At 36.9% G+C, this 27695-nt stretch overlaps 1 protein-coding gene and 1 long non-coding RNA gene across 2 annotated transcripts; both read left to right on the top strand.

Annotated features, from left to right (window-relative positions):
- Positions 1-4029: 4029 nt before the first annotated feature.
- Positions 4030-17550, top strand: LOC140147937 (uncharacterized). Its single transcript, XR_011858420.1, has 3 exons — positions 4030-4167; positions 15921-16082; positions 17375-17550. It is a non-coding gene; the product is annotated as an uncharacterized lncRNA (long non-coding RNA).
- Positions 17551-18163: 613 nt separating this feature from the next.
- Positions 18164-26684, top strand: LOC140147938 (uncharacterized). The gene is made up of 5 exons (XM_072169732.1): positions 18164-18218; positions 20459-20551; positions 23999-24130; positions 25530-25572; positions 26038-26684. Exons 1-5 carry the CDS (start codon positions 18186-18188, stop codon positions 26283-26285), a joined length of 549 nt encoding a protein of 182 aa, XP_072025833.1. The 5' UTR covers positions 18164-18185; the 3' UTR covers positions 26286-26684.
- The last annotated feature ends 1011 nt before the right edge of the window (positions 26685-27695 follow it).

The following is a 27695-nucleotide window of genomic DNA, read 5'->3' on the forward strand; positions in this document are numbered from 1 at the left end:
GGGATATACTAGAATGTACTGGGATGTACTAGAATATACTGGGATGTACTAGAATGTACTAGAATGTACTAGAATGTACTGGGATATACTAGAATGTACTGGGATGTACTAGAATATACTGGGATGTACTAGAATGTACTAGAATGTACTGGGATATACTAGAATGTACTGGGATGTACTAGAATGTACTAGAATTTACTAGAATGTACTGGGATATACTAGAATGTACTGGGATGTACTAGAATGTACTAGAATTTACTAGAATGTACTGGGATGTACTAGAATATACTGGGATGTACTAGAATATACTGGGATGTACTAGAATGTACTAGAATGTACTAGAATGTACTGGGATATACTAGAATGTACTGGGATGTACTAGAATGTACTATAATGTACTGGGATATACTAGAATGTACTGGGATGTACTAGAATATACTGGGATGTACTAGAATGTACTAGAATGTACTAGAATGTACTGGGATATACTAGAATGTACTGGGATGTACTAGAATATACTGGGATGTACTAGAATGTACTAGAATGTACTGGGATATACTAGAATGTACTGGGATGTACTAGAATGTACTAGAATTTACTAGAATGTACTGGGATATACTAGAATGTACTGGGATGTACTAGAATGTACTAGAATTTACTAGAATGTACTGGGATGTACTAGAATATACTGGGATGTACTAGAATATACTGGGATGTACTAGAATGTACTAGAATGTACTAGAATGTACTGGGATATACTAGAATGTACTGGGATGTACTAGAATATACTGGGATGTACTAGAATGTACTAGAATGTACTAGAATGTACTGGGATATACTAGAATGTACTGGGATGTACTAGAATGTACTATAATGTACTGGGATATACTAGAATGTACTGGGATGTACTAGAATATACTGGGATGTACTAGAATGTACTAGAATGTACTGGGATATACTAGAATGTACTGGGATGTACTAGAATGTACTATAATGTACTGGGATGTACTAGTATTTACTAGTATGTACTGGGATGTACTAGAATATACTGGGATGTACTAGAATATACTGGGATGTACTAGAATGTACTAGAATGTACTAGAATGTACTGGGATATACTAGAATGTACTGGGATGTACTAGAATATACTGGGATGTACTAGAATGTACTAGAATGTACTAGAATGTACTGGGATATACTAGAATGTACTGGGATGTACTAGAATGTACTATAATGTACTGGGATATACTAGAATGTACTGGGATGTACTAGAATATACTAGAATGTACTAGAATGTACTAGAATGTACTGGGATATACTAGAATGTACTGGGATGTACTAGAATGTACTATAATGTACTGGGATATACTAGAATGTACTGGGATGTACTAGAATATACTGGGATGTACTAGAATGTACTAGAATGTACTGGGATATACTAGAATGTACTGGGATGTACTAGAATGTACTAGAATGTACTAGAATGTACTAGAATGTACTAGAATGTACTGGGATATACTAGAATGTACTGGGATGTACTAGAATGTACTAGGATGTACTAGGATATACTAGAATGTACTAGGCCGCAACCGCCACAACGTGGAGCTGCTACGCGTAGCTGACTTTTTGTTCCGTGGAGCCAAATTGACCAATCATGTTAGAGTTTTTCATTACTCGGAGGTAAAACTGACCAATCAAGTACGACTTACTCATTACGTGAAGCGAATTTAGTCATTAAGAATTTGCCAGACGAGCTTCACGTAGTTGCAAGATATCCTCGGTCACGATAGTTATGATTCAAAAAGTAATTTATGAAAAGTACGAACCGACTTATTATTAAGATGGACATACTCTCAAGAAACTCATACAGTATTGTACACAACTATATAGCTAGGCAGAGTAGTGGCCTGCGGAATTCGACCTTCAGCAAACCAGTTCGGATTTACTTTACATACTAGTAGTAGGCCATACATACTGTAGTTACGGTACTGCCCGTTTTCCTATACACAATACTCGGTGCGCTCACCATTGGCGCGTGACCTAGTGTATGTTAGAAGTATTATGCCATTGCCTATATGACGTCACTGTGTAAAAAATAACTAGTCAATATTTAAAGTATTCTCTGAAATTCTAGAAAATATAGTTTTGTAACATTTCCTAAATTTTTAGCTAATTTAGGTGTTTGGAAATATTGGTACTTTTGTGTTTTAGGAAGGATATGTAAACGACAGATAACACCAAAAAATATGAACAAATTATTTCTAAACCGTGTTAAGTCTGCAAACCATTATGCTTCTCATTTTCAAGAACGCTGGTTAACAATAAGCAGACTATTGTCTCATTTCGTAAACAAAAGCCCAGACAGTATTGTTACCTTGCGTTCGCTTTATAATCATTCACCCAACTGAAACTATAATACCAGCTCATTGTTCATTGCACAGGTAAAACAGACACAAGTGCAGTGTGTATTTAACCAGAGAAGATCTGATGTAACATAGTTGAGCTGTTTTCATTGAGTGTTATCTTGGTTTAATAGCTTTTAATGGGGTTTAAGTCCTTCAAAGGTCGTGGTGAATTCTACTGCAGACATGACTGCATCATGATTATTTTAAAGTCAACAACATTCAACAATATGATCACCGTGATAGTATGACAGTATCAGTACCGTGGGTGTCAGTGATCCTGGCCTGACACAGTAGACAAACAAACAAACACGCCACACACATGGCACATGCATGCAAGGTAACATTGACTATACACTAATCAAACAATGGTATTGATCCTGTACAACTGTTTGTGGTTTATTTACATTCGATTCATTTAAAATCCACATAGTAAACATTAATTTTGGCAAGAGTTTTCTCTCTCTGGAACGATGATGCATCAACTGGCTCCGCGTAATGAAAAGATCTAACATGATTGGTCAATTTAGCTCCGCGAAGCGAAAAGTAAGCTACGCGTAGCAGCTCCACGTTGTGGCGGTTACGGCCAGCCATAGACCTGACCTTCCATAGCTTTCCATCATGGCGCCTTATTCGTCTTTATGTATTTCTATATGCTCTCAAGTAAAATAAAATATCCAAACTGCACTAGGCAGACAGAATGTTACTTGGCTCCCAGCATGAATTACTGATTTTATACGGAGGTAAAGAAATCGCACAGTTGCCTGCAAGCCGTGCACCATACTCCAAATACTTCGGTAAATCTGAATAATGGTCACATGGTGACATATCATGTGTTCGGGAAATCACGTGGCAACATTTTAAGATTTCAGACTTGTTTGATAGTTAAATTGTCATTTGTACTATTGATTATTTATCTTTGTTAATTAATATATCTTTTAAATGCTGATAAATCGTGGTTTGCTGCCCATATTACATGTTAAATTTAATGTTTTATGAATATAATTCTACCACGCAGAGGGGTCACACAGCATAAAATTAATTTCACACTACACGATTTAGCTAGATTTGGAGCTCTGCACTTCAAATTCACGTCAATTTCAAAGTTTATACACTTACTGTATTTAAAATAATACTTATTTTTTTGTTATAACAAACTGGAACACGAAATAAACTAGCTTATTACCTATACAGAAAGGGGACTTATACACATTCACTCAGCAATTTGACATGCCTGTCGCATCAAGACATTCTCTGTCTGGATAACATGCCTGTCGCCCTCAATACGTCTGGGCGCAAATTTAAATAACAATACGCTATTTACATATGAATGCGGCTTCATGCTAATTTCTAGCGCCGCTTCCAGGCCTATTCCGTGAATTTGTGGCATGTGCGGCAAGCCATAGAAGTGTTCTTGATTGCATACACAACAAGTACTATCAGTGACTATATAATTTTTAAATGCATTATCATGATTATTGTTCATTTTACAATAGTAAATTGGCCAAATATAGATTAATAACAATTTTTGAATAGAAAATATTAATATAATTGCGGCTAATACGTACAGCAATACAACATTATCGCAATAGCTCCTTATCGTATGCATTTAAGTAATGAACACATCCAGGGTCAGTCGCCGTGTATGTTGTTGTTTTCAGATTTTGTTGATGTTGCAATATTTTAGTCAATTGGAATTCCCCCGAATACGTAAATATATCTGATTTTATAAGATTGGCAGTCAACGTCTTTTGATGCAGAAAAGGTAAGGAATGTTTTGGAATATTGTTGTTGCTCATTTTAAGCTTAAAATCCTTCTTCATTTCAACGACCGAGAACCAGAACGACCATTGGCATTAGATACAGACTTTAATACAAGGCGGTAGAGGAAGCACCTCTGCGCACTTGTTCTCGCTGGGATAAGAGGGATTATAAATTCCCAATCACTCTATATCGATGTTTAGATTGCCTGACCGACAACTAATCAATAGATCGGCAATCGACAACGACCGTGACGTCATTGACTTATAATACAGTGACTTGCCGCGCTGTCTTGATGGCTTTACACATGTGTAGTGTTTAACTTTATTATTTTGATAGTATGTACTTTATTAAAACACTTCATTATTTTTATATAAACTGGTTAAGAGAGTACCTATAAACATGATAAATCATAATTGATATTATTTATAGGTCTAAAAAACGTTTGTTTGCGTATTAAACATGACAACAACAAAAAAATAGTGTAGGCCTAGGTAGTAGGATTTTTTTTTTTTTTTTTTTTTTAGTAGGCCTATATCCCAGGGCATTCTTTGTGATAAAAAGTTACCAGTGCAACTTTTAAAGCTGTAAAAAGGAGTCAAAAGTCTAGGGTCGGGTCTAATTTTAGGATATGTCGGGTTAGGTGCCAAACAAACATTTTTTTATGCCTAATTGATATAGCCTTTATATCTATTTTACTCTGAGTTGAGAGTCAGTCTTTTAAATGTCATTAATAGTTTATAATAAAAGTTCTGGTCGCGCGCACTGTAGGCCACAAGAGAAAGACATCATATACACTTTATACTATAAAGGCTGTATTATAATAATAGTAGGCCTAATAATAGTAATAATAATAATAATAATAATAATAATAATAATAATAATAATAATAATAATAATAATAATAATAATAATTATTATTATAATTATAATTATAATTATAATAATAATATAAATAAATAAATAAATAAATACAAGTAAGGAAAATCATCCACAGTAAATAGATAAATAAATATAGGCCCACTAATTTTTTTCCTTAATATTATTTTTATTTCTTGTTATTCATTAATAATTTAAGGAATTATCACGGGTAAATATTGGGAAACGTCGATTTATTTTAATTTTCGAGGGACATATAATTATTATTATTATTATATTATTATTTCATATTCTTTTTATTTCATTCATAAAACCGCGGGCACATCTATTTTATTCGTGTCCTCTTGTTTTATAGAAAGCAGATATCGCTTTCTGTGCCAGGTATCCTTAGGTGACCTCTGATTTCTAACGTTGATGCTCATATACATTCATACTACTTGTCATCATAGGCCGGGGTCATAGCACATCTTCACTGCATGCACATACAGGGGACTTGTGCCCGGGTTTATAATATTGATCAACTGCATGACTGAAGTAGGATGAGGAGGTGCGATGATGTCAAGATCGATTAGGAGATTATAATCCCTCTTATCCCAGCGAGAACAAGTGCGCAGAGGTGCTTCCTCTACCGCCTTGTACTTTAATTTAAGGTACATATTTCGAGGTGCATAACAGACACCAAATTTGTGTCATAACAAACACCAAATTGGTGTCGATGACCTGACATGCATGCATTCTTTTGTGATGGTCTTTCAATTTGTGCCGAGTGTCCTTGGCAGACTTGACTATGCTTCAGTGGTCATGAAAGGATTCAATAGATAACTAGATAACCTCTGCCCCACTAATCCCCAGCTATTGTCTGAAATTGCACCTCGGAAGATATATTATAACAACTCAGTCCTCAAATGATAGTCACATAACGACCAAAAGATAAATGACTGACTATCATTGAGGACTGAGTTCCGCAGTCTAAACGACCATCTACTCCGACAGCTTCTTTCCTGGCTGGACCGTAAAGCACTGGAACGACCTACCAGTACCACACCACATCTTCGACGCCCCAAATTCAAAAATCTTTAAATCAAGGCTCCGCGACCTTTTTGACGACACCGACTCTACCTAAAGTTAGCTTTAGGTCACCTCCTCCGACGCTGATGCGGGATCCCGCTTAGTTGGAGCATGGAAGAAAGAGATGAGAAGGAACCACAACGACTTCGATCGGCCAAGTTTTAATCCGCTTATCTATTGACGCATGAAAAGAAAAGCTATCCATGGTACTTACTTTCATGTATGATCCATTTACCGCGATCGATGCTTGGCGAAATCATTGCTGGAAAAAAACTATAACAAACCCATCCAAGAACAAACAAACGCTACCCAGAAGTAAGATTATGGAATTTCACTGATGCTCTGAACATGTATAGTAGCTTTGTTTTGGGATCTACAGTCAAACTGTTTTCTTGATCGTGTTGTGTAGAAAATGTCCTTTAACACATCGAAAAGGTCATCAAAATCGGCCGTTTTTTGCTGAGTTTCATCTTTAGCAAATAAGGTAAGATTTTGGTGATTTTTTCGATGAAAAATAGATGCAAAATGTTCTTAAATAATGCACAATGTTCCGGTTGAGTCCGGTACATGAAACCTGTTTAATTTAATAGTTTATATGTGTATAATCGTTACTAGCTAACTTTCGTTTCAGTGCCAAAGACTGCCAACTCTGAGAAAAAAGTCATCAAAGTTCGGGAAAATTGGGCGAAATGGAAGAAAAAGATGTAGGCCATCAATGACCGATGATCACGTCACCAGAGAAAATCCTATAGAGTGCTTGCACGGAAGGTCATTAGTTCAAATCATCCTTCAGACACGCTCCAGAAGACATGCAAATACATGGAGTACAATACCAATCACCTATTTAACGCTGGGTATTGATCAAAGTAAATCCTCATGAATAACAATGTCAATTAAATGTCGGTAAAGGGAGTGGACAAAGTGAATGCGTTCGTTGTGGTTCCTTCTTATCTCTTTCTTCCATGGTTGGAGTAATCAACCAGAACCAGAACCAGAAGTTCGTTCAATCATCTTCATCACGCGTACGCATGCACATGTGCATACCCGGGTTTAGCTCGTTCACGTAGCGGTTCCGTGCACTAGCCTTCTACACCGTAATCAGGCCTCGAAATAAGCCAGAATTTCTGAGGGCCATTTGGGCCCTTGATCTTAAATGTTTGAGGGCCCTCACAAATTTTTGGGGGCCCAAATTTGGGCCATTGATTTGAACCTATGTGACCCCACAAAAAAGTGAGTAACTGTAGGGGCCTAAGCTAAGGAAAATAAAGAAACAAATAACCCATATGTTAACATTCAAATGAATAGATTATTTAATAAGTACCGTAGCGTAGGAGTAATTAAGTAATTAGGTAATTAATTAATACATAAAGAAGTACTAGAAAGAATAGAAAGAGAAGCCCAAAGAAAAAAGAAATAGGGCAAGCAACCTTTTTAGATGATGCTGGGTTGTTGTTTTTTTTTCAAAAAAAGTTTTTATTTTATTTTGAATTGATTTGTTTTTAAACATTGTCATTAGTATCAGTCCCGGTTAATCAGTCTTTTTTCATTTCCTTAATATCTCCAATTTTATCAAAATCAAAAGTGATTTAATATATGCAAAAGTCATGCAGTGCTATTATAAACCCGCCACAGTGACAGAACCTCATTAATATTCATGACCTGCTGTATTATTATAGTGGCGTATTGTGCTATCCCGGAAGTACCAAAAAAACACAATATCGGCCAATTTTATGTGAAAAAACAGAGTTATTACACCTACTTTAACATCATAACTATCTAATATTATTAAAGATCTAAGTAAATAACAATGTTTTTGGCCTTGAATTTACTTCAATTCTCCTGAAATGTGAATTTAGAATGCAATATAGTCGGGCGATTTGTTGGTGTTGCATGACTGTTGAATTCTGCAGTAAGCTCAAGTCCGTAAGTGATAAAAATTGCCACAAATTTTGCGGGCCCTTTGGGCCCGCCGGATGTATCTTTTGCGGGCCCTCACTAATTTTCGGGGGCCGAGGGCCCGCCGTATTTCGAGGCCTGACCGTAATATTATAAATATAAACGTAGATTGCATGGCGATCGGAGTGTTATCGCCAGAGCACCTCGGACTAACCCAGGTCAGATGCATACTGCATACACATATGCACAACAGCACAAGCATGCACTACCCATATCATGGACGAAGAAGATAACTGCCACAATGAACAGACCGCGTACGAGCAAACAAAAGTTTTTAGGTATCCCAGGCAAACCTTAGTTAACACATTTGCTAGTCAGCGAAATTCGCCGTGACCGGGGCCCAAACACAATGCATATAGAAATTTGAATTTTTTCGAGAATAGGCTGGTGAAGGAAACCTACATAAATATGTTTTCTATACTTCACTTGACCCAAATATATGATTTTTTATGGTGATAATCAAGTCGCACATGGAATTTTAGAGGATTTTGATAGCAGTTCCATTAAAAAAGCTGCTAGTGCTATCGCCATGAGACTTAAGATATAGAAACACCCCTAAATGCCGTTTTGGGGAATTTTGGTAGCTGAATCTTTTTGATGAAAGTCAATCTTTGACAAGAGGCAACTTTGTTACGGAAAGTGCTATGACAAAAATGTTTTCAGTTTTGGCTTTCTTTACTCTTGCTTTAATTTGATATGTAAAATGATGCAGTTTGATGGCAAATTTGAATTCACCTCTAGCATACCTAAAGTTTTCAGTATGATCACCCGATAATGAGGGCCGATTGTTCCATGAAATGTGACAGGCAAACTACTACGACGTAGTCTACGTATATGCACTTACAGACTTACTGCATATTTTTACTCATAACGCGTGGCACGCACTGGCGTAAATCGCGCAATTGTTAGACACGGCACGATCGAACAATCGGCCCTCATGAATATGTGAGAATTTACAGCATTACACAGGGACTTTCTTTCAGTGTTTGATTTGCCAGAAAAAGTTACTTGCATTTGTACAGATAACATAGAAAATATACCTGCACAAAAGCAAGGCTCCTGCTGGATGCGAATTCTTGCGTCCAGACACATTTTTGTATTGCTGGACGCAATGTTCAACAAATTTCATCAACCCGTTGCGTCCAGTCGGACGCAAGTTGATTCAGCCCAAAAATGAGGGATTATAAGCTTAATACCAAATTGGTGTTTGCAATGATCCTATTTCGTAACTTCATCATCATAAAAATCATGAAAATTGTCTAAACCTCCATCATGCATAAATTAATATTTTAGCAGCATAACAACCAATGGACCAATCAGCACACAAGTTATTGACCTTTCACACTTAACCACTCCCATTTTGTCACCGGTCAACAGGGTTCCCGTTAAGGTTTTAAAAATGTGCGTCCGTAATGACGCAAGTTTGCTGACGAGTTTGCAAAAACTTGCGTCCAGACAGATTTTTGTGCGTCCATCTGAAATTCACGATTATGACGATACACACATACCCCGGGTCTACACCTCATCAAATGTTGATTGTTAAAAATAAATAAAAGTGCATTTTCGCCGTGACATTCCATCTCCATTCGCTATGGTAATTTTTCTCATTTCTGGGTCAGTTTTGGTTGAAAGGTGGTCAAAACAGGTGCAAAAATATGAGCAAAGTCTGTCAATCTGGAACAAATTTTCGTTCGTAATTTTACTTCCGCATTTCTTTTTTTAAATTAACGTGCTGTTGATGCTACAAAGCTAAAACTAGTGCGCTGCCACAAATAATAATGAAAAAGGGTTATCATTTGAATTTTGTCTTTAAGGGGGTACTACACCCCTGCCCAATTTTGTGCCTATTTTTGCATTTTTCTCAAAAATTTTAGCGCATTGGGGACAAGTAAGATATGTATATTATAGGGGCAAGGACTACAACTACTTCACTGGAAATTTTATTTCAGCACAGACAATAGTTGTGGAGTTACGGTCAAAAATGAGGGAAAACCAGTATTTGATCAATAAATCAATAACTACTTGACTTGAGTTGCTGAATTTTCAGTACAGTACAGTACCCTTAAAGGTGAACCTCATTGAAAATAAAGTTATATATCAATGGAAAGCTTATGATGTCAGGAAGCAGAAAAGAATATTTTTTATTTGCATAGCGTACCAGGCTAGACATAATCTCCATGCAAAGATTGGATTTTGGCACCCCCTAAATTACAAAACGAAATCGTTCAAATTGGGCGCTTTTCGTTGATGACGCCAGCCCAGGGACACACAGTTACTTCCGGGTTTGATTGTAAACACAATGTCCGTGTATTACTGTGGCATGCGTCGGGCCAATGCACGCATTCAGTCCTTGTCAACTTACTTTACATGAAAAATATCTTCAATAAAATAAGAATAATATGAAGGAAATATCATGATCAAATTAAGAATGAAGTTCCTGAATAAAGTGTGTGGATTTAAAAATGGGGAAAGTGCTGGCGGGTGATTTGGGATAGGCCAAGCCATCCACGATATGCATAGGGAATATTACAGTAAAGCACGAAGAGCGAAGATTCAAGCGAAGAACCGGAATGAAAACAGATTACAAAAAAATAACTGCTAGTGCTACCAGTTCAGATCGTCACACCAAGTTGAGATGAACTTATCACAATGAGAAAATGAAGGAATAGAATAAGGTACATGTACAGGATTTTTTAATTATTTCTTAGCTTTACAACCGGTCATGTATGATAGGCGAACTCGTATATAGATACATACGGGATGAGCTCAGTGACTGACTGAGTCTCACTACGCCGAGTGTTTGGTATCTGCGACTGTACTGCACTTGCAGACAAAATGACCAATTTGATATTCACATTCTGATATTTCCAACTTATTGCTACTTCATCAGCAAAATTTATTCCTGTAAATGTTCCAAATATAAGGGAACGATTGATCAAATTTGCTGAAACACCCCATGAAACACAGAGGCCGAAGCCCCGAAGCGAGTCGCCGTGCTTGTGCATACCCGTCCCCGCACTTCAGCAGCAATTTACGCATCGTGTTCGGTAATCCATAAAACATGAATGTTTCACTTTTTCAGTACCATACACTGATTGTACTATCATTAAAGAATCATGACACAAGTGACAATATTTTAATTTTATTCAGATTTCAGAATTCCATCAAATAACGGTCTACTAAGCCTAAATTGTATTTATTTTATAATAAAGTATCTGCCCGAGTATCTGTTTCTTTCAATCGCGATTGTGTGGAAAGAATGTATTACCGCACAATACGCTAAATATGAAAACCTTTATATGGGCTGGATTTGATGCAATCGGCGGTTTTTATTAATTTTGGATTACTGCAAGACGATATTTTTTAATCAGACATTTTACAATGAATCAAGAATATATAGGGAATGTCACAAACAAGTATTTAATTTGTTATTCGATCATATTTCCCGGTCATATTTATTCAGTCCATGACATCGGTAGCAGCAAGCATTTGCGCATGGGATTGATCCCAGCGCGAAATTCAAACTCAATTACCCAGTTATACCCAGCCAGTTATGACTAATTTTGTCAAAAATTTACGGAAAATTTATGTGTTGACAATAATTCTATTATTTCTAATATATATAGAAGGAACCAGCAACTTGAAGATTCCTCTAATTTCAAGCTTTATTGTGAAAATCAGACTTGCCGAGCAGCTTGCAAAGTACAGGAAGCAAGTCTTGTTTACACGTTTCCGAGTAAGATAACGTGACTGAGAACCCTGAGCTTACGTCACGAGCATTCCCAAGGTCATAGACGATTGATTTGGGTGCTTTTTGGGCGCCTTAAAAAAGACCAAAAATTCAATCATTTTTTTAATTTTTCAGCTTTATTGGCCATCAAAAAAATCGGAAAAAAATAATTTTAATATCCTGACATCATAAGCTTTCCATTGATATATAACTTTATTTTCAATGAGGTTCACCTTTAAGGGGGTACTACACCCATTGATTTTTTGCATTTTTTGCATTTTGTGAAGAAATTACAAAAAAAATTGGACAAAGTGGTATGCAAAATGAAGGGGCAAATCTTCTCGTTTTATTGGTGGTATCGGTATCAATGTAGCTTACATGCTTTTACAGATAGAAGCCAAAAGGAGGTACATCACTGATGATTTAAATTCACTTCATTTTGGAAAGCTTACTATCAACGGATTTCGTTAAAATTTTGGATATGTGTTGCTAACACATTAGGGAAATAAAGTTGATATGTAAAATGGGAATAAGTGGTTCCTAATTTCTTTTATGACTTCATGAACTTGGTGCTCCACAACTATCAAAAAAGGAACTGGTTAAAATGCTTCTATTTTCAATGTTGAGCTATATTTTGCATTTTTAACTTGCGACATTATTGCACTGAAACTTAATTAAGCCATAGGTAACAGGTTACAACAACCATACTACAGCAATGATGAAAAAAATTGTATTTCTTGTCACCTATACAACCATATTGGGTAGTTTTCCGTAAGCTTAAGTTTTGTGATTTTGGTAACTATTTTATATTTCTTTGTGAAATCCGTCTCAACTAGGCATTCTAAATTGTACTCACCATTTACATCCCAAGGTATATTAGTATATCCACCATGCACTTCTCGATATATATCCAGTTAAAGACAGAATATCAAAATTATGCCTCATATGATATCACAGACTCTCACATGTGTATTCAAAATTGATGCTTAAATTTGACCTGAACCAATTGACCTATAACCTGACATACGGTGACCTAATAGCCTTTTCTTCTCCTAACAACTAATGAGTATGCATCCATTGTATAAGTGTTTATTTAATTTATTCAGTGTTATATCATGGTAGGTATTTTGCATGCACCACTATAGATTTTCTATAGAGAGTATAACAAAGGATTTAATGTATTCTATTCATGTACCCTACTTGAACATTTTCAAAAGAATAAATTATGGTTTGTTATGAAACACAGATCTGAGTTACTAGGTTACAGTAAACAAAAAATATATAGGGCTAAAATGACTTACTAAAATTGTTGAAATTCACTTTATATGTAGATATATTTTATAAGTTCAGGACATGAGGTGATAAACATATATACATGTATGTACTTAATAAATTTGCAAGAAAAAAAAGAAGAGGGGTACTGATGAAAATCGGGGTATTATATCGCCTTAAAACACTTTACATGTACGTATAATATTTTGCAGTAAACAGGGTTCTCCTTCCAGCATAATTTTTGCATCACAAAAACTGCTATGCACTATTTGTGGCGATCCTGACTTTTAGACCACCCGCGCTATATAAGGTACAAATTGCAAATTTATCATATTAAACTTTCGCAACAAGGTTAAACATGATTTCAACTGAACAAACATACCTTTTATTCCATCGAACAAGCTTTATTTTGTTCCAAAATTCACGCTTTTATAGCTGTTTTTGACGTAAAAGAGCTGGTAACAAAACCGGTGATGCCAGCTCCGAAGTTTTCGCAGTAGCACAAGCGCTTGATGTACGCTCATTTTGACGGCAATTTACGCTAGCGTATCATGCACTTTCAAGCGCGTTTGACATCGTTTTACTGCGTGACGCAATTCTGCATTCATTCAAGATGGCGAATTTCTTGAAAAACATGATGTATTTTACCCCGTAATTTCCCTCATTACTCAAAGCCCTGCCCTCTTTCACAATATTTTAGCTTCTTGGATATCATCGGAAACATAGATTAGGGTCATTATTTCTCAATTCACCCAATGGGAAACACCTCACCCCCTTCAAATTTGTTCAAAATTGGTATACAGGGTGATTTTGGCTGGCAAAGCTCAAATTTCAAATTTTAGCTTAATCGGACGTACGGTTTTCGCGCTATGCCCGCCCATTTTTTGCGATTTCGGCGAAAAATGGCGCGCCCATCAATATTGTCGCGACCATATCTCCGTAACCGTAGGTCCTACTGAGCTGAAATTGGTGTCATTATTTAGCTAATCTCTCAAAGAATCCAAATCTGCTATCATTTAGTATGTAGGAGTAAGAGAAAATTTGTGACCTTTTTTTCTGTACTTTGACCTTGAATTTGACCTTGTTGCCCACGTGACCGCGAGGCGAATTTGCGTTGGAATAATACCCCTATATGTTGTCTACAAAATATCAAAAAATTGGAGGGGTAATATTTTTTGTTTTTTTTGCTAGGCTTTCACAAAGCAAGCATGCAGGTGAAAACATATGTATTTAATGCATGTACATATAGGCCTATATACAATTGGCCTATATTATAATAGAATCATGTGTACAATATACTGAGCCTACATACAAAATTACAGTTTTTCAACCACATGCTTGCTTTATGAAAGCCTAGCAAGAAAACAGAAAATATTACCCCTCCAATTTTTTGATATTATGTAGACAACATATGGAGGTGTAATTCCAACGCAAATTCGCCTTGCGGTCACGTGGGCAACAAGGTCAAATTCAAGGTCAAAGTACAGAAAAAAAGGTCATATTTTTTCTCTTCCTCCTACACACTAAATGATAGTCAATTTGGATTCTTTGAGAGATTAGCTAAAAAATGACACCAATTTCAGCTCAGTAGGACCTACGGTTACGGAGATATGGTCGCGACAATATTGATGGGCGCGCCATTTTTCACCGAAATCGCAAAAAATGGGCGGGCATAGCGCGAAAACCGTACGTCCGATTAAGCTAAAATTTGAAATTTGAGCTTTGCCAGCCCAAATCACCCTGTATACCAATTTTGAACAAATTTGAAGGGGGTGAGGTGTAAAATCATATTTTTTTTGGGTGATTTGAGAAATAATGACCCATTAGTAATATTAGGTAGGTCACTGTATTTTTAAAGATTTTTTAGATGATTTTTACGATGAAAAAATTGATGTTTTAAACTTCTTTTCAAAAATTGGTTTTAGGTTGTTAAAAAACAGGTAAAAATCGTTTTTAGCTTGTTGGATATTTTTGCTTAATAGTTTAAAGCTTGACTCTATAAGAACTAACTTTTAGTTTAAGCTTGTTAGTTGTTAGAATATTAAACCTTGATGAAATAGTAATATTTGAGCCCTATATACCGCGGGTGGTCTAAAAGTAAGGATCGCCCTAATTTGTTTTGTATAGCAATTCTCAAATATTTTTGTATTGATTAAATAAAATTAATAATGAATCTCAATAAAAGTACGGTACCCAAAATAATGTGTCTGTGTCCATGCTGTGTCCTTTATTTATCAATGATTTCAATAAACAGTTTCGCCATTTTCTCGGAAATTTCACATTGATTGCATAAATTGCCCAGTGGGATCTCTGGTGTTTATTGCAAACAGTGGCATGGTCATGATTTTTTTGACTAGGGGCGGGCTGGGGTGGAGCTCTCTCTTTGCGCACATCACTGTCTGCAAAGCTTCCATAGAGTTTGTGTTACATGGGGGTCTCTGTTGTTTAGAGCAACAAAGGCTACCTGCATCTGGGCTATCTGCAAATGTTTTTGCTCCTATCTCGAAATGCATAATTTGTAGATAGCCTTAAAAACACTAGCAACTTTCATTTGCCCGCAGAATAGTTTCAGAAAGTACATCATCAGCTTGTTATTTATTAATTACAATGTACAAAATATGGTTCAAGCATGCATTTTATTCACTTATCTTTGCACAAGAACAAATGATAATGATACAAATTAAACGGACTGATCCAAAATAATTAGGATGATTACGTAACTGATGCATGCTTGAACCACATTTGTTCTTTGTTCTCAAAATTACAAAAAATGACTTAGGCAAGTAGCGTAGCAGGCTGACAACATGTAACGTTGTAACTTGTACTAAGCAATTATGTTCTTTACACTTCAGGGTTATCTAACTGATGTAACAATCACATTAACATGATGGCTCATCAAGTGCCCCCACCTGGTGGGTGTATTGTGCCCGGGCCAGCACCCCATCAGCAACCACCCCCCCATCAGCAACCACCCATGATGACGCAACAGTACATTGTCACCATACAAAACACGGGTAAGTCATTGCTGCCTATGAAAAAGTACAAAATTAAAAGTTTTAGGTTTATTAATGTTTGTTTGTTGACATGGTTGGGTCCTGATAGGACCAGGTTCAAATAAAATGCTCAACCAGGCTAAAAAGGCTATAAAACCATGCTGGCCTAATAATATTGGGTCAAGAGAAAAGGTAATTCTTAATACAATCTCACTCACTGCCACCTATGCTTCTGTAAGATAGATAAAAGTTCAATAAATTATAAATATATGTTTGGAGAAGGCATGTATTCAAGTTGCATGTCATCACATGCCGGTGTAATCGCATTCAATTTCAAATCCTCATGCGTGCACAGTAGCCAGGTTTGTTGCTCTGTTGGCAACGCACTCAGGGGCGTAGCCAGCTTTCTTGGTCAGGGGGGGGCAAAATAGAATTTTTGGGGCACAATAGAATTTTTGGGGCACAGACGAAAAAATTTGCAGTTGCATCATACAATACATCTAGAGACTGTATGTCTTTGAGCTTCCCGAAAAGGGCCTTATTGGGATTATGTGCGCGCGTAGCGCGAAAAATTGGTATTTTACACTATTTTCGCCTATTAACCGGCTAAAAAAGGGCTTTATTGTTACAATGTGCGCATATAGCGGAAAAATTTTGTATTTTACACTATTTTGGCCCTGAATTTTGCTAGAAAAGGGCTCCTTGCCCTTTTTCTTTTCCTTTGCCCTCCTGATTTTCTCTTTCATTTTTTTGTCAGAGGGCACTTTTTCTTTCATTTTTTGCCCCTGCCCCCCCTCCCCCCCCCGCTGGCTACGCTACTGAACGCACTTAAGTACCTGTTAGTGTTGTGAATATCATATGTAATGCGATCAAGCAAAATCAGTCGGAACTCGGAAATATTGATTTTGAGATCCAAACAAAGGACATATTTCCTTTTGTTTCCTGTTGGTTTGGAAACTCTTTAATTGTTCATATATTTGGAACTGGATGTTTAATTTCAATGGGGTTTACTGCAAAATGCAGCTTTAGAAAATGCTTTTTACTATCCTATAAGAAACTGAAACTTTAATACTTCCGAGTTCCGACTGATTTTGCTTGATCGCATAACATATGTTGTAATATTACAGAATCGTAACTAATAATATGCTGTATGTACAATTTTTGTACATGTATAGGCCTATCGTTTGTAATAACCATTACTCAGTATATGATCTTGATGATGAAAAATAAAGAAAATAATTAAATAGCCAAAGCTAATGCTAAATATGCCGCCTCCGACTAATGAATAGATTTTGCTTCATTTTGATTGTCAGGGCATGTTGGACCTAGCACCATGAAAGTGAAGGCCATCAAGGTGACAGCACAGATTCAGTTGTGCTGTGGCATTGTGTCGTCCGTCATTGGAATAGTAGCCATTAAACTTCTGTGTGAGGGATATGTGACAGGAACACACATATGGGGTGGTCTGGCTGTGAGTATACAAGCTGATGATAGCAGGGTTGTAGCTACGCTGGGCGGTGGCGGTCGGACCCGCCCGGCACTCTTAATTTGCACCCGGCACTCAAGTTAATTTTGAGCCCAAATACCTGGCACCTGGTCTCAAATGTTTCAAAATCAATGAACAATCAGTATAAAAATTAGCAATTCTTATCAAAATTTCAATTTTGTTACCATTTTATATAAATTTCACCCGGCACTAAAATTTGCCTAGAGCTATAACCCTGGATGATAGGAAATATGGATGAAAAAGAAAAGGAAAGAAGTTAGATTCAAGGTTTGGGGTCACAAAGGAAAAAACAATTGTGATGCATAAAGGGCTTTGTTGTTTTAACCATTAAAACATCATCAAAGTTGTCAATATTGTTGAATCTTGTCACCGAGAACATCAAAATTGTTTACGCACAGTAAACTGGCATGAAGAAAACTCATAATGTAAATAAATTGTATAATATTTGCAAAAAGAGTGTGACAATCAACTTCACTTGATTCTGCATCTCTCTTGCTATCATATTGATAACTGGTTAGATATGGATCAATATGTTTGCACAATAAGTGTAAAGAATGACGTCTAATTCTTGTTTCCTTTTTTCCCCCAGTTTTATTTTTGTTGCTGGAGTGCTGGGTATGTTTGGAGCACACAAGAAGAGCCGTTGTTTGGTAAGTAGTGATACAGGATCATAGTTATATTATCAACAGGATGCAGGTGCCACAGGATAGGCTGCCAGGGCCGGATTTACCTTTTTGGGGGCCCTGGGCCAGGCCAAAATTTGGAGGCCCGAAGGCATGTGCACTCAAGTGGCCAAGTTTTTAGATTTTTTTAGAACATTTGCATGATTTGAGCTTCGCGTGCGAAAACAAATCAATTTTAGACTATTTTAGCCCAAATTGAAGCTTAATTTTGTTGCAATTTGTGTACACTATTTTGGCCCAAAACTGGTGTTTTTCAGCTCAAATGGAAGATGCACACTGCACAGGGCAATTTTGGGGGCCCATCTGGCCCTATGGTAAATCCGGCCCTGTAGGCTGCAGCTATGCCTGATTCCAGAAAGTGCATACATGTGTCTTTCTAAATTTTCTGATTCAGGGAAGGAACAGACATATACATGTACCAGGACACAGTTGTGATTGATTGATTAATTGATTGATTCTTTAACCCCAACATGTGTGTACATTCACAAAATATGAATGGCACCCTTAGACCTTACCTTGATCTTGCCCTTATTGCTTGCAAAATGTTTTTAAAAATTGTAAAATTTTCTTGATAAAGAGGACTATAAAATGAGCGCAGTTGCCTGTGTGTGCAAAAAATGTTAATCCTGGGGTTCTTTTGTCAATTTCGATGGGACTTGAACACCCTTAGTTACAGTGGCATGTATAGTGCTGTGTGTGATGTGATGTGAGGTCATAGGTCATCTAATGGTCATTTGAGGTCATGTTACAAATACAGGGTGTAACAATAAAATTTGTACAATTGCATTTTGACTTCTCAGGAAAAAACTAAAAGAGTTATGGCACAAATGTTATATGCAATATAATCAGTAATATCTTGGCTAAAAGAAGACGTTTAGTTGGTTTCTTTACTAGCTTGGGTTCAAAAGTTATGTCCGATTAATTAAATCGTCCAGAAAACGTGTTGGGCCACTTTTGCCATGTTTGCGCATATCATCAAGTTTGAACCGCGTAGATATGCTTGTCGTGCATTAAACATCAAATAACTGACACAAAAAAAATGATAGGTGATGTTTCTTCATATAATTAACTTAATAATAATATGATATTTCTTTAAAATCTATAAATGAAATTATCTTATAAATAAAGTAATTTCTCATATCCCTGAGATATCATTGGTAAAACTGAGAACAGTTTTTGCAACCATAAGTACAAAACAATAAGATTTTGAAATTAAGTTCGGCTGGGCTTTTAGCTATTCTGGGACGACCACTATTGCCAGCATTTCTGTTAACAAATTCTACATACTTCTCAATAGTTATATGTAATTGTATGCCTTGGTGGAAGACGTTAGTTTGGAAAATGAGCTATAAACATCTTAAATCTTAAATGGATTCTGCTTGACTCCATGTGCTTCCGAATGTCACAACCAACGTGAATTGGGGTTTAAGTTGTTGAGCTGCAGTCACGATTTCTAGTAAATGAGGTTGTTATGTCAGTGCTTAGTTGTGACTTCCAAAAACTCAAGCAGATATTCTATTATGTAATCATTTCTACCACTTCGAATACCCCATTGTTTAAAACTACCTATCATAAGAGCATTGTCCAACTTGTCCATGGTTCAACTCTATTCAGTCACTTTAGACAAAAGTGGCCCAAGCGGTTTTAAGACTACTTCACATAATTGGCCATATCTTCACTTGTATAACGTTGATTTTATTGGAACAAAGCTTAGCTGGTGGCTAAAGAAATTATCTTGATAGACTTATAAATATCAAACCAAAAAATAAGTGGCATACTTGTGTCATTCTATTTTCAAAATTGTACAAATTTATTGTTACACCCTGTACATTGTATGTTCAAAATGCTTCAAACTTCAGAAGTTGGTGAATTTTAATTCTTTGTTAGGGGGAAATGTATATTGAAGATGTTATGGAATTTTTGGTCCAAATTCAAGGGTCAAGTGAGGTCATCATTGACTTATAAGGCACTATGCCACAAGTTAACATTTGGCAATTTTTCCCACATGACTGGGTAAGTAGTATGTATGTACCCAAACACTTACATTTCCATACAGCCGGTTCTACCATCATCTTCAGAGATGATATTTTCCTATCTGTCTAATCCTAGATGTTTCTTTGTAAACTTGCCTTTTCCGATCACATAGTTCGGCGGGGACATATTTTACACAGCGTGTAATTCAATAATCTTGTTTTCATCTTATACAGATAATAGCATACATGGTGCTCTCAATTGTATCGTCAGTGATAGCAGTTCAACAAGTGTTCACCTCTCTAACGTTTGTAGCTTTTGGCCATGGCGTAAGTGAAATAGTAATCATCTAATTCTCGCTATTCGCAATAAGGGCGCCACCAGCGGTTTGCGATGTAATCGTGATGTATCATGGGAAAAGGTCGACATCCAAGTCCGCATTCTGAATATTACCATGCTATTACATAGGAAAAAATGAAAATATTTTTTAGTTAGTAAATATAAAGGTGTTACACGCGAATCGATACACAATAATACTTAATAATGTGATTTGAAATGTGCACAATTAATTTTTTCTCTATCGATTTGCGTGTAATACTGTTATATTGACAAACTAAAAAAATATTGTCACGTGTTCCTATGTAATAGCATGGTAATATTCGTATTGCGCGGACTTGGATGTCGACCTTTTCCCATGATACATCACGACATTACATCGCAAAACGCGCGCCTTATTGCGAATAGCGAGAATTGAAACATGCATATTGAGTTATTCCAATTGAAATCCATACACTGGCAGCCTGACTTTAATCTGTAGATTTCAAATGGAGTCACTTGTTCAGGTAACTCTATTTGAAATTCACACTCCCTGTGAGGAAGATTAAGGTCATGTCTTCCAGTGTGTGGATAGCACATTTGTACAGGTAGACAAAGAAATTTACTCGACTAAAAATATGATGTTTTAGTTACAAGCTGTATAACTTCCTCGAGACAGTAATTTCGATATTGTTGCACATCCGCCATCGGCGATGTGCATTCTTTTTACCGCGTTCTTCTTCTTTCTTTCTTTCTTTCTTCTTCTGTCAACACTATGATCAGCCATCGTAGCCACATGCTTTCAGGCATGTTGACCATACTTGGTCAGTATAACCGTTTGGTGGTGCCACAGATGTCACATGATCAACTTCCGGTCAAATGTCATCCACTTCCGGTCAATGGCCAAAACTTGGATTTTCACTAAAAATGCTACTCCTCCATATTACATAGCACCGTGGCGTCACTTACACACATGCATCATCTATAGCCAGTGTCTAAAAGTTATACCACAAAATTGGAATCAAAGGTCATTAAGGGGTCACTTCCGGTAAAAGTCTGAAAAATTTGTAAAAAATATTCAAAAAATCACTGTCTTTACAAATTACATAGCAGAGAGTCGCCATTAGCACACATGCATCACTATTATCTAGGGTCTTTAGGATGCCTACAGTTTAGGGATCAAAGATAATTAAGGGTTTACTTACTGTCAAAAACCAAAATTATCAAAAAAGTTTAAATTTTTTTATCTCAAAATGTAAACAAACCAGAGTAATATACCCATCATACATGAATTAGTGTTACATGGTGTATGCATTGTATTTTTTATTTTGGGGGTCAAAGGTCATTAAGGGGTAACTTCCTGTTTTAGCTAAATAACTTCAAGAATTTTTATCTCAACAACTAAACATAGTAGAATTTTTTAAATAAAAGTGGAACAATGCATTTTGTCGTTGTATATAAGGTTTTATTTTCATTGAGGTCAAAGGTCATTAAAGGGGTCAAAAGGTCAATCATAAATTTAAAAAATCATAATCCATGTATAAGTTCGATAAAGCTGAAAATTCACCAGGAATATTCCTTATGACATCCTAAGCACTATGTAATATTTTTATGGGTCAAAGGTAATTAAGGGATCACTTCCGGTTCTCACAGATTCGAGTCATAACTCATTTGTCACTGCTGGCTGTGCATCCTCATGATCGCATAATAACGCAAATCAGATCTCGTTTACATTATTGATTTTATTTAGGGTCAAAGGTTATGAGGGGTCACTTCCGGTGTTAAACAAAATACCTTCTAAAATACCTGGCGGTTGTGCATGCTCGCGGTCGCAGGCGACCGCAACCAGATCTAGTTTTTATTGTATCTCTAAATGTAACAATGAGAAGTATAAAAGTATACATTTTCAGAAAGGAAATGATGAAGGAATCCGACTAGCATAACAGATTCCTACAAAAAATTACATTTTGTGATAAAATCTCAAAATTTGATTTTACTTTACTGACTCGATGACGGTCCTGATAACAGTCCTGTTGAACATGTTCAGCAAAGTAGGCTAGTGTTTCATTTGAAAGCAGTAAACAGTACACCGATGGAAGACATGACCTTAATCTTCTGCACAGAGAGTGTGAATTTCAAATGTGGTACCTAAATGGGTGACTCATTTTGAAATCTATACCCTCTGTGGGAGAGATTAAGGTCATGACTTCCATATGTGACATGATCAAGGGGAATGAGTCACATGTCGACCTGAGTCGAAAATGAGTTTTACATCTATTTCTAAAGAGGGCATTTAGAGCTTTCAGAAACTGAAAACCCCATGTTCATACAACTTTTCTTTGCGAAATTACATCACTTTATCAATAGCTGAAAAACAATAGAAAACAAAAGAATTTTAACACTTTCTTCGCCAATATCTCAAAATCAATATTAGCGACATCCGACTCATTTCCCTTGATCGTGTCACATATGGTGTGTATTTCAACTTGAATATCCCATAAATCACCACAGTTAAAGCAATCAAGCATTTTGGCCAAAATTTGACCTCACAGATGAATTGATCAAGTCTTTGCCATTTTAAATATGTATTGTAGCAGAACTTTATGAGGCCCAAAAGTTTCCATAATTCCAGGGTTAAGACCACCCTTAAACTATGCTCAAACGTGATGGCATGAACATTTTTGCATATCGGTCACCTTTTTATTGGAAAACTTGCAGGGGTGCGTTTATTAGTAGAGGAGCATTTATTACAGAAAATACGGTATCCACAATTACAGGGGGGCCGGCCAAGATTGGCTGAATTTTGACGTCGTCATTGGTTTTACACGTAAACACAAAAATGTCTCAAATTATTCCAAAACTGTACGTATGTTATTAAGCACTATTTTATCAGTCTAAATCCGTTGAGGTTCGCCAGTGAACCTCATTGTAAGTACTGTTTTTTGAATGTTTTGTATGAATAACGCACGGTATGTTTATGATATATACCTAAAATTTCCCCCATTGTGTATCACGGTTAGCGTGGTGTAATGGTAAAGTTGTCGCCTGCGATGCAGAGGGTCCCGAGATCGAGTCCCGCTCACTCCCGGCTATATTTTTTTTTTCTTCACATTCATTTTGAATCCAAAAATATTTATTTTGATGTGAAAATTTATACATTCACTGAGAAATATATTTTGTGCATTTTTTTTCTGTAACGGGGCCAATAGAGCTAAAAACACAACTCGGCGTCCAATGTCCAGGCAGTGTTGCCGTCATATTGTCTGTTTTGTTTACGATATTGGCTGTTGCCACAGTGAATAATGTAGTCCACCGTCGTCTGCACAATTAATAGCTTCTTCTACTCACTCACCAGATTGACTACATTTGTATATGGATTGGTGGTGCATTCAAATTAAACAATTCTAATAGTCAGAATAGCCAATAATCAAATGAAACCAATGCGTTCAATTTTTCAGCAGCCCAATTCATCAACCTGTCCACCCATGAGTGCTGTAGCTTCTGCTGTAGGATTGATGGAGATCATAGCCTCTATTGTAGCCGCTGCATGTTGCTGTAGAATAGTCTGCTGTGGGCAACCTTCAACGACAATGGTAGGTTTTCTGTATTTGTATTTGTATCCTCCTGCTGCTGCCGGTGAACTACCGAGTAAAGTAGCCCCGGATCAGACTGGACCGTATCATAGTACATAGTATCATTGGGACTTGTTGAGTGTAAGCTTCCGTTAAAAGCTGCTTACTTACGATGTGTACTGAGCAAACAAGCATATTGATCAAGAATAATATACAAAGAAGTTCAGTTTTACGGAAACCTATTACAATAGGCAATTACAATTTTTTAAAGTATTGTTTTTTAGAACAGTCTTAAGAGTGTATTATATTGGTAGAGTTTTTGATATGATAAGGGTGTTTACCTTTATATAAGCCGCCATAAAGTTAACCTAGGGCGTGTTCACATTACACAATGTGGGTTCGTACCTAGGTAGTGAAGTGGTGTCGATCCACATCGAATCCACATTGAGTTCACGTTCACACTACCAAGCTAATCTACATCGAAAGTGGGTTATGACCTAAGTGGAGCGAATCCACATACCCGGATGTTAGAACGACCCGGAAGTAAACCGCCGTTACCACGCATCATAGATACCCAATTTTGTAAAGCCATCACCCCAGAGAAGCGATTAGCGGTAACATTGCGGCGGTTATCGACCAACGCCGAATACAGAACCATAGGCCATTTATTTGCGATTGTCCGTAACACGGCCTGTCTGATCGTAAAACAAGTAATTTATGTAAGCTTATGTTGAGCATGCTGTGGACTGAAATATTTTTTAGCATCTAAATGTCATGAAGTCAATTTCCAGTGAATGCAGTTCGTTTTGTTCCATTGATGTTCACCATTTCGGCCCCTACGACCACAGCCACTTCCGGTATATGTGATCTAGATCGACTCCACATTATCGCGTTCACATTACGAAATTTAACCCAGCTCCTAGGGTCGAAACTACCTCAACCAGGTAGTTTTGATCCACATTGTTGATGTAGGGTCGAATCCACTTACTTTGTGTTCACACTACATGGAGAAGTGGTTTCGATGTAGGGTCGACTCCACGTCCCTACATCAAAAGTGCCTCAGTGATGTGATCATGCCCCTAGTATCAAGACAGGGATTATACAGCATATCCCAAAAGCTGTGTAAACGCTCTGAAGTCTTGACAGTAGACTAATTTGGTGTAGGCTTACATGAAGGATAGACCATGATAAAGGAGATTGTTTCAGAGTCTAGGTGTACACACGTAGCAAATACTGTTTCACTGGATGAGATGTGAGATGTGGGTACATTGAGATTGACCAAACAGATTCTAGAGCATTGAGGTTTCCGAATTTCAAGTTCTAGTTAATTCTTACAAATATGCGATCCTTATCAACAAAACATCCTGCATGGTTGAATGTTATGTGTTACTTATTTATGTTTTGACTTGTTCTTGTGCAGGTTCAGTATGTCCCAGCCGTCCCGATGGGTGTACCTCAGCCAGGTATGTGTGCAATGATTATTTGTAAAGCCCATCGCATTTGATTCAGAGCTTTACGTCACATAATAATATTGTGATCTGATCAAGGGGAATGAGTCGCATGTCGGCAATTTTCAATTAGAAGTTTTTTACATCATTTTCTGGCAGTTTACAAATGCTACATTTTGATGCAAACCGCATTAAAATCGGACATCTGGTTACCGAGTTATGAGCAATTTATCAATGGCTGAAAACAATATAAAACAAAAGAATTTGTTTTTGCCCATGTTCATTGGCTGCTTTTGACTTTCAAGCAGTTAAAATGATGAGACATTGTTGCTTACTTGTAAGCAGAGAAATAGAAAGTGGAGCAAGTGAATGTAAACAATATTTTATACCTCACTTTTACAGTGTATGTTTTATACGGTGTATAAATTGCAGATCATTATTGTTGTTAAATGAATCTAAATTTGTAATTTGCATATATAGGTATGTTGCAAGGTCACTCTTCTGTGTATTCACCGGTAACCTGTCCAGCTGGACCAGGTGAAGCCACCTTCTTAAGCATGCCAGTCCATCCACCGCCATACCAAGCTGCACAGGGCGCTACTGCTCCTCCTGCTGCTGCCGGTGAACTACCGAGTAAAGAAGCCCCGGATCAGACTGGACCGTATCATAGTACAACCGGTGTGGACGGGGATAATCCAGAGAATGCCCAAGAGTCGTTATTATCCTAAATGGGCACCAATGTTTATTTTGGTAATTTTACATGCTTGATAGTTGGCACCAGTTTTAAGCCCTCCCCAGTTGGCATTATGTTGATGGATACTGCTTACTACTTGTAAAAGGAATCATGTTTTTTCATCATTTTGTAGAAGGATGATCATACTATCAACATGGAAGGGGAATCACTAAACTATGGTTCACCTCAAATTATGTGGGTGCATATTTTACTGGTCACAGTATCAAAGTGTGTGTATAGTTAATCGCACAGAGCGCACACACACACCCCCTCCCGAATTGTGTGTTAAGCGGGAACACTCACACACATTGTGTATTTTCAATCGACAAACTGGGGACAAAATGGTTAATGCCAAAAACATTTTTTGATGGAATAACTTACCATCCCGGGTAATGACCCTTTTAAAACATTTTAGCCATAGGGGATGCAGGGGGTATAGTCTCTTCAACCGGAGATGTCGGGGACCGGGGACGTCCCCAGATTGGCAGATGTCCCTGGTTGTGTAATCAAAAACACACAACTGTCCCACAAAGTGAGTATTTTCAGGGTGGTTTGTCTACACGTTTGTGGTGCAACTGCAAAAAAACCTGACTTTACTACCGAGCTTCATTTGAACCAAAGTATATCATTATTCATAGTAGTTGATTGCAAAGTAGGGACCAGATCAATATATTTCAAAACATACTAACCAAACATGATTATTATTATGTACCAAATCAAATGGAAGTGCTTGCAATGACAAGCATTGGGCTCTTCAATTAAAATCCACACTACCCCACAGTGTAGTTTGTATTTCAGGTTGAATGAACACATTAGCAGCTCCATTTGAAACGCATCCTCCCTCAGTACAAGATTCAGGTTGAATCTTTCTCAGAGGGTGTATGAAATTCAAATGGAGCTGCTTAATGTGTTCATTCCATTTGAAATTCATAGTCCCCTGTGGAAGTTACAAATCTTCTACAGGGGTAGTGTGGATTTTAAATGGAAAAGCCTATTTGATAGAATTTGTGCACCCTGTACAGTACAGGTTTACATTGCAGCTGCATGATGTGTGTGTGTTTTTGGAATTTTTTTTCATACAATGCATACAATTTTAACTTGTACTCCATCTTCGATGGATATATAGCCTAGCAATGTATTAATTTATTATAAATCAGTGTGTATCATAACCACATTGATACGTAGCAAAGCTAGGCAGCCAAAGTTGAACAACTAGTATTTCCCACCAATTTAAATGAAATTTGATTAACTTAATATTGTACAAATTCATTTTAATTATCGTGCTTGCGTTATTCAAGTATTTGCATATGATTCTTGCCGTTGTCACTATAATATATCTTGTGCAAAATATTTATAGATTATGTCAGAGTGGAGTGCAACAATAGCATATCTGCGCTTGATATTG

The sequence above is a fragment of the Amphiura filiformis genome, chromosome 3, assembly GCF_039555335.1.
Source record: "Amphiura filiformis chromosome 3, Afil_fr2py, whole genome shotgun sequence".
Classification (NCBI taxonomy): Eukaryota; Metazoa; Echinodermata; class Ophiuroidea; order Amphilepidida; family Amphiuridae; genus Amphiura; species Amphiura filiformis.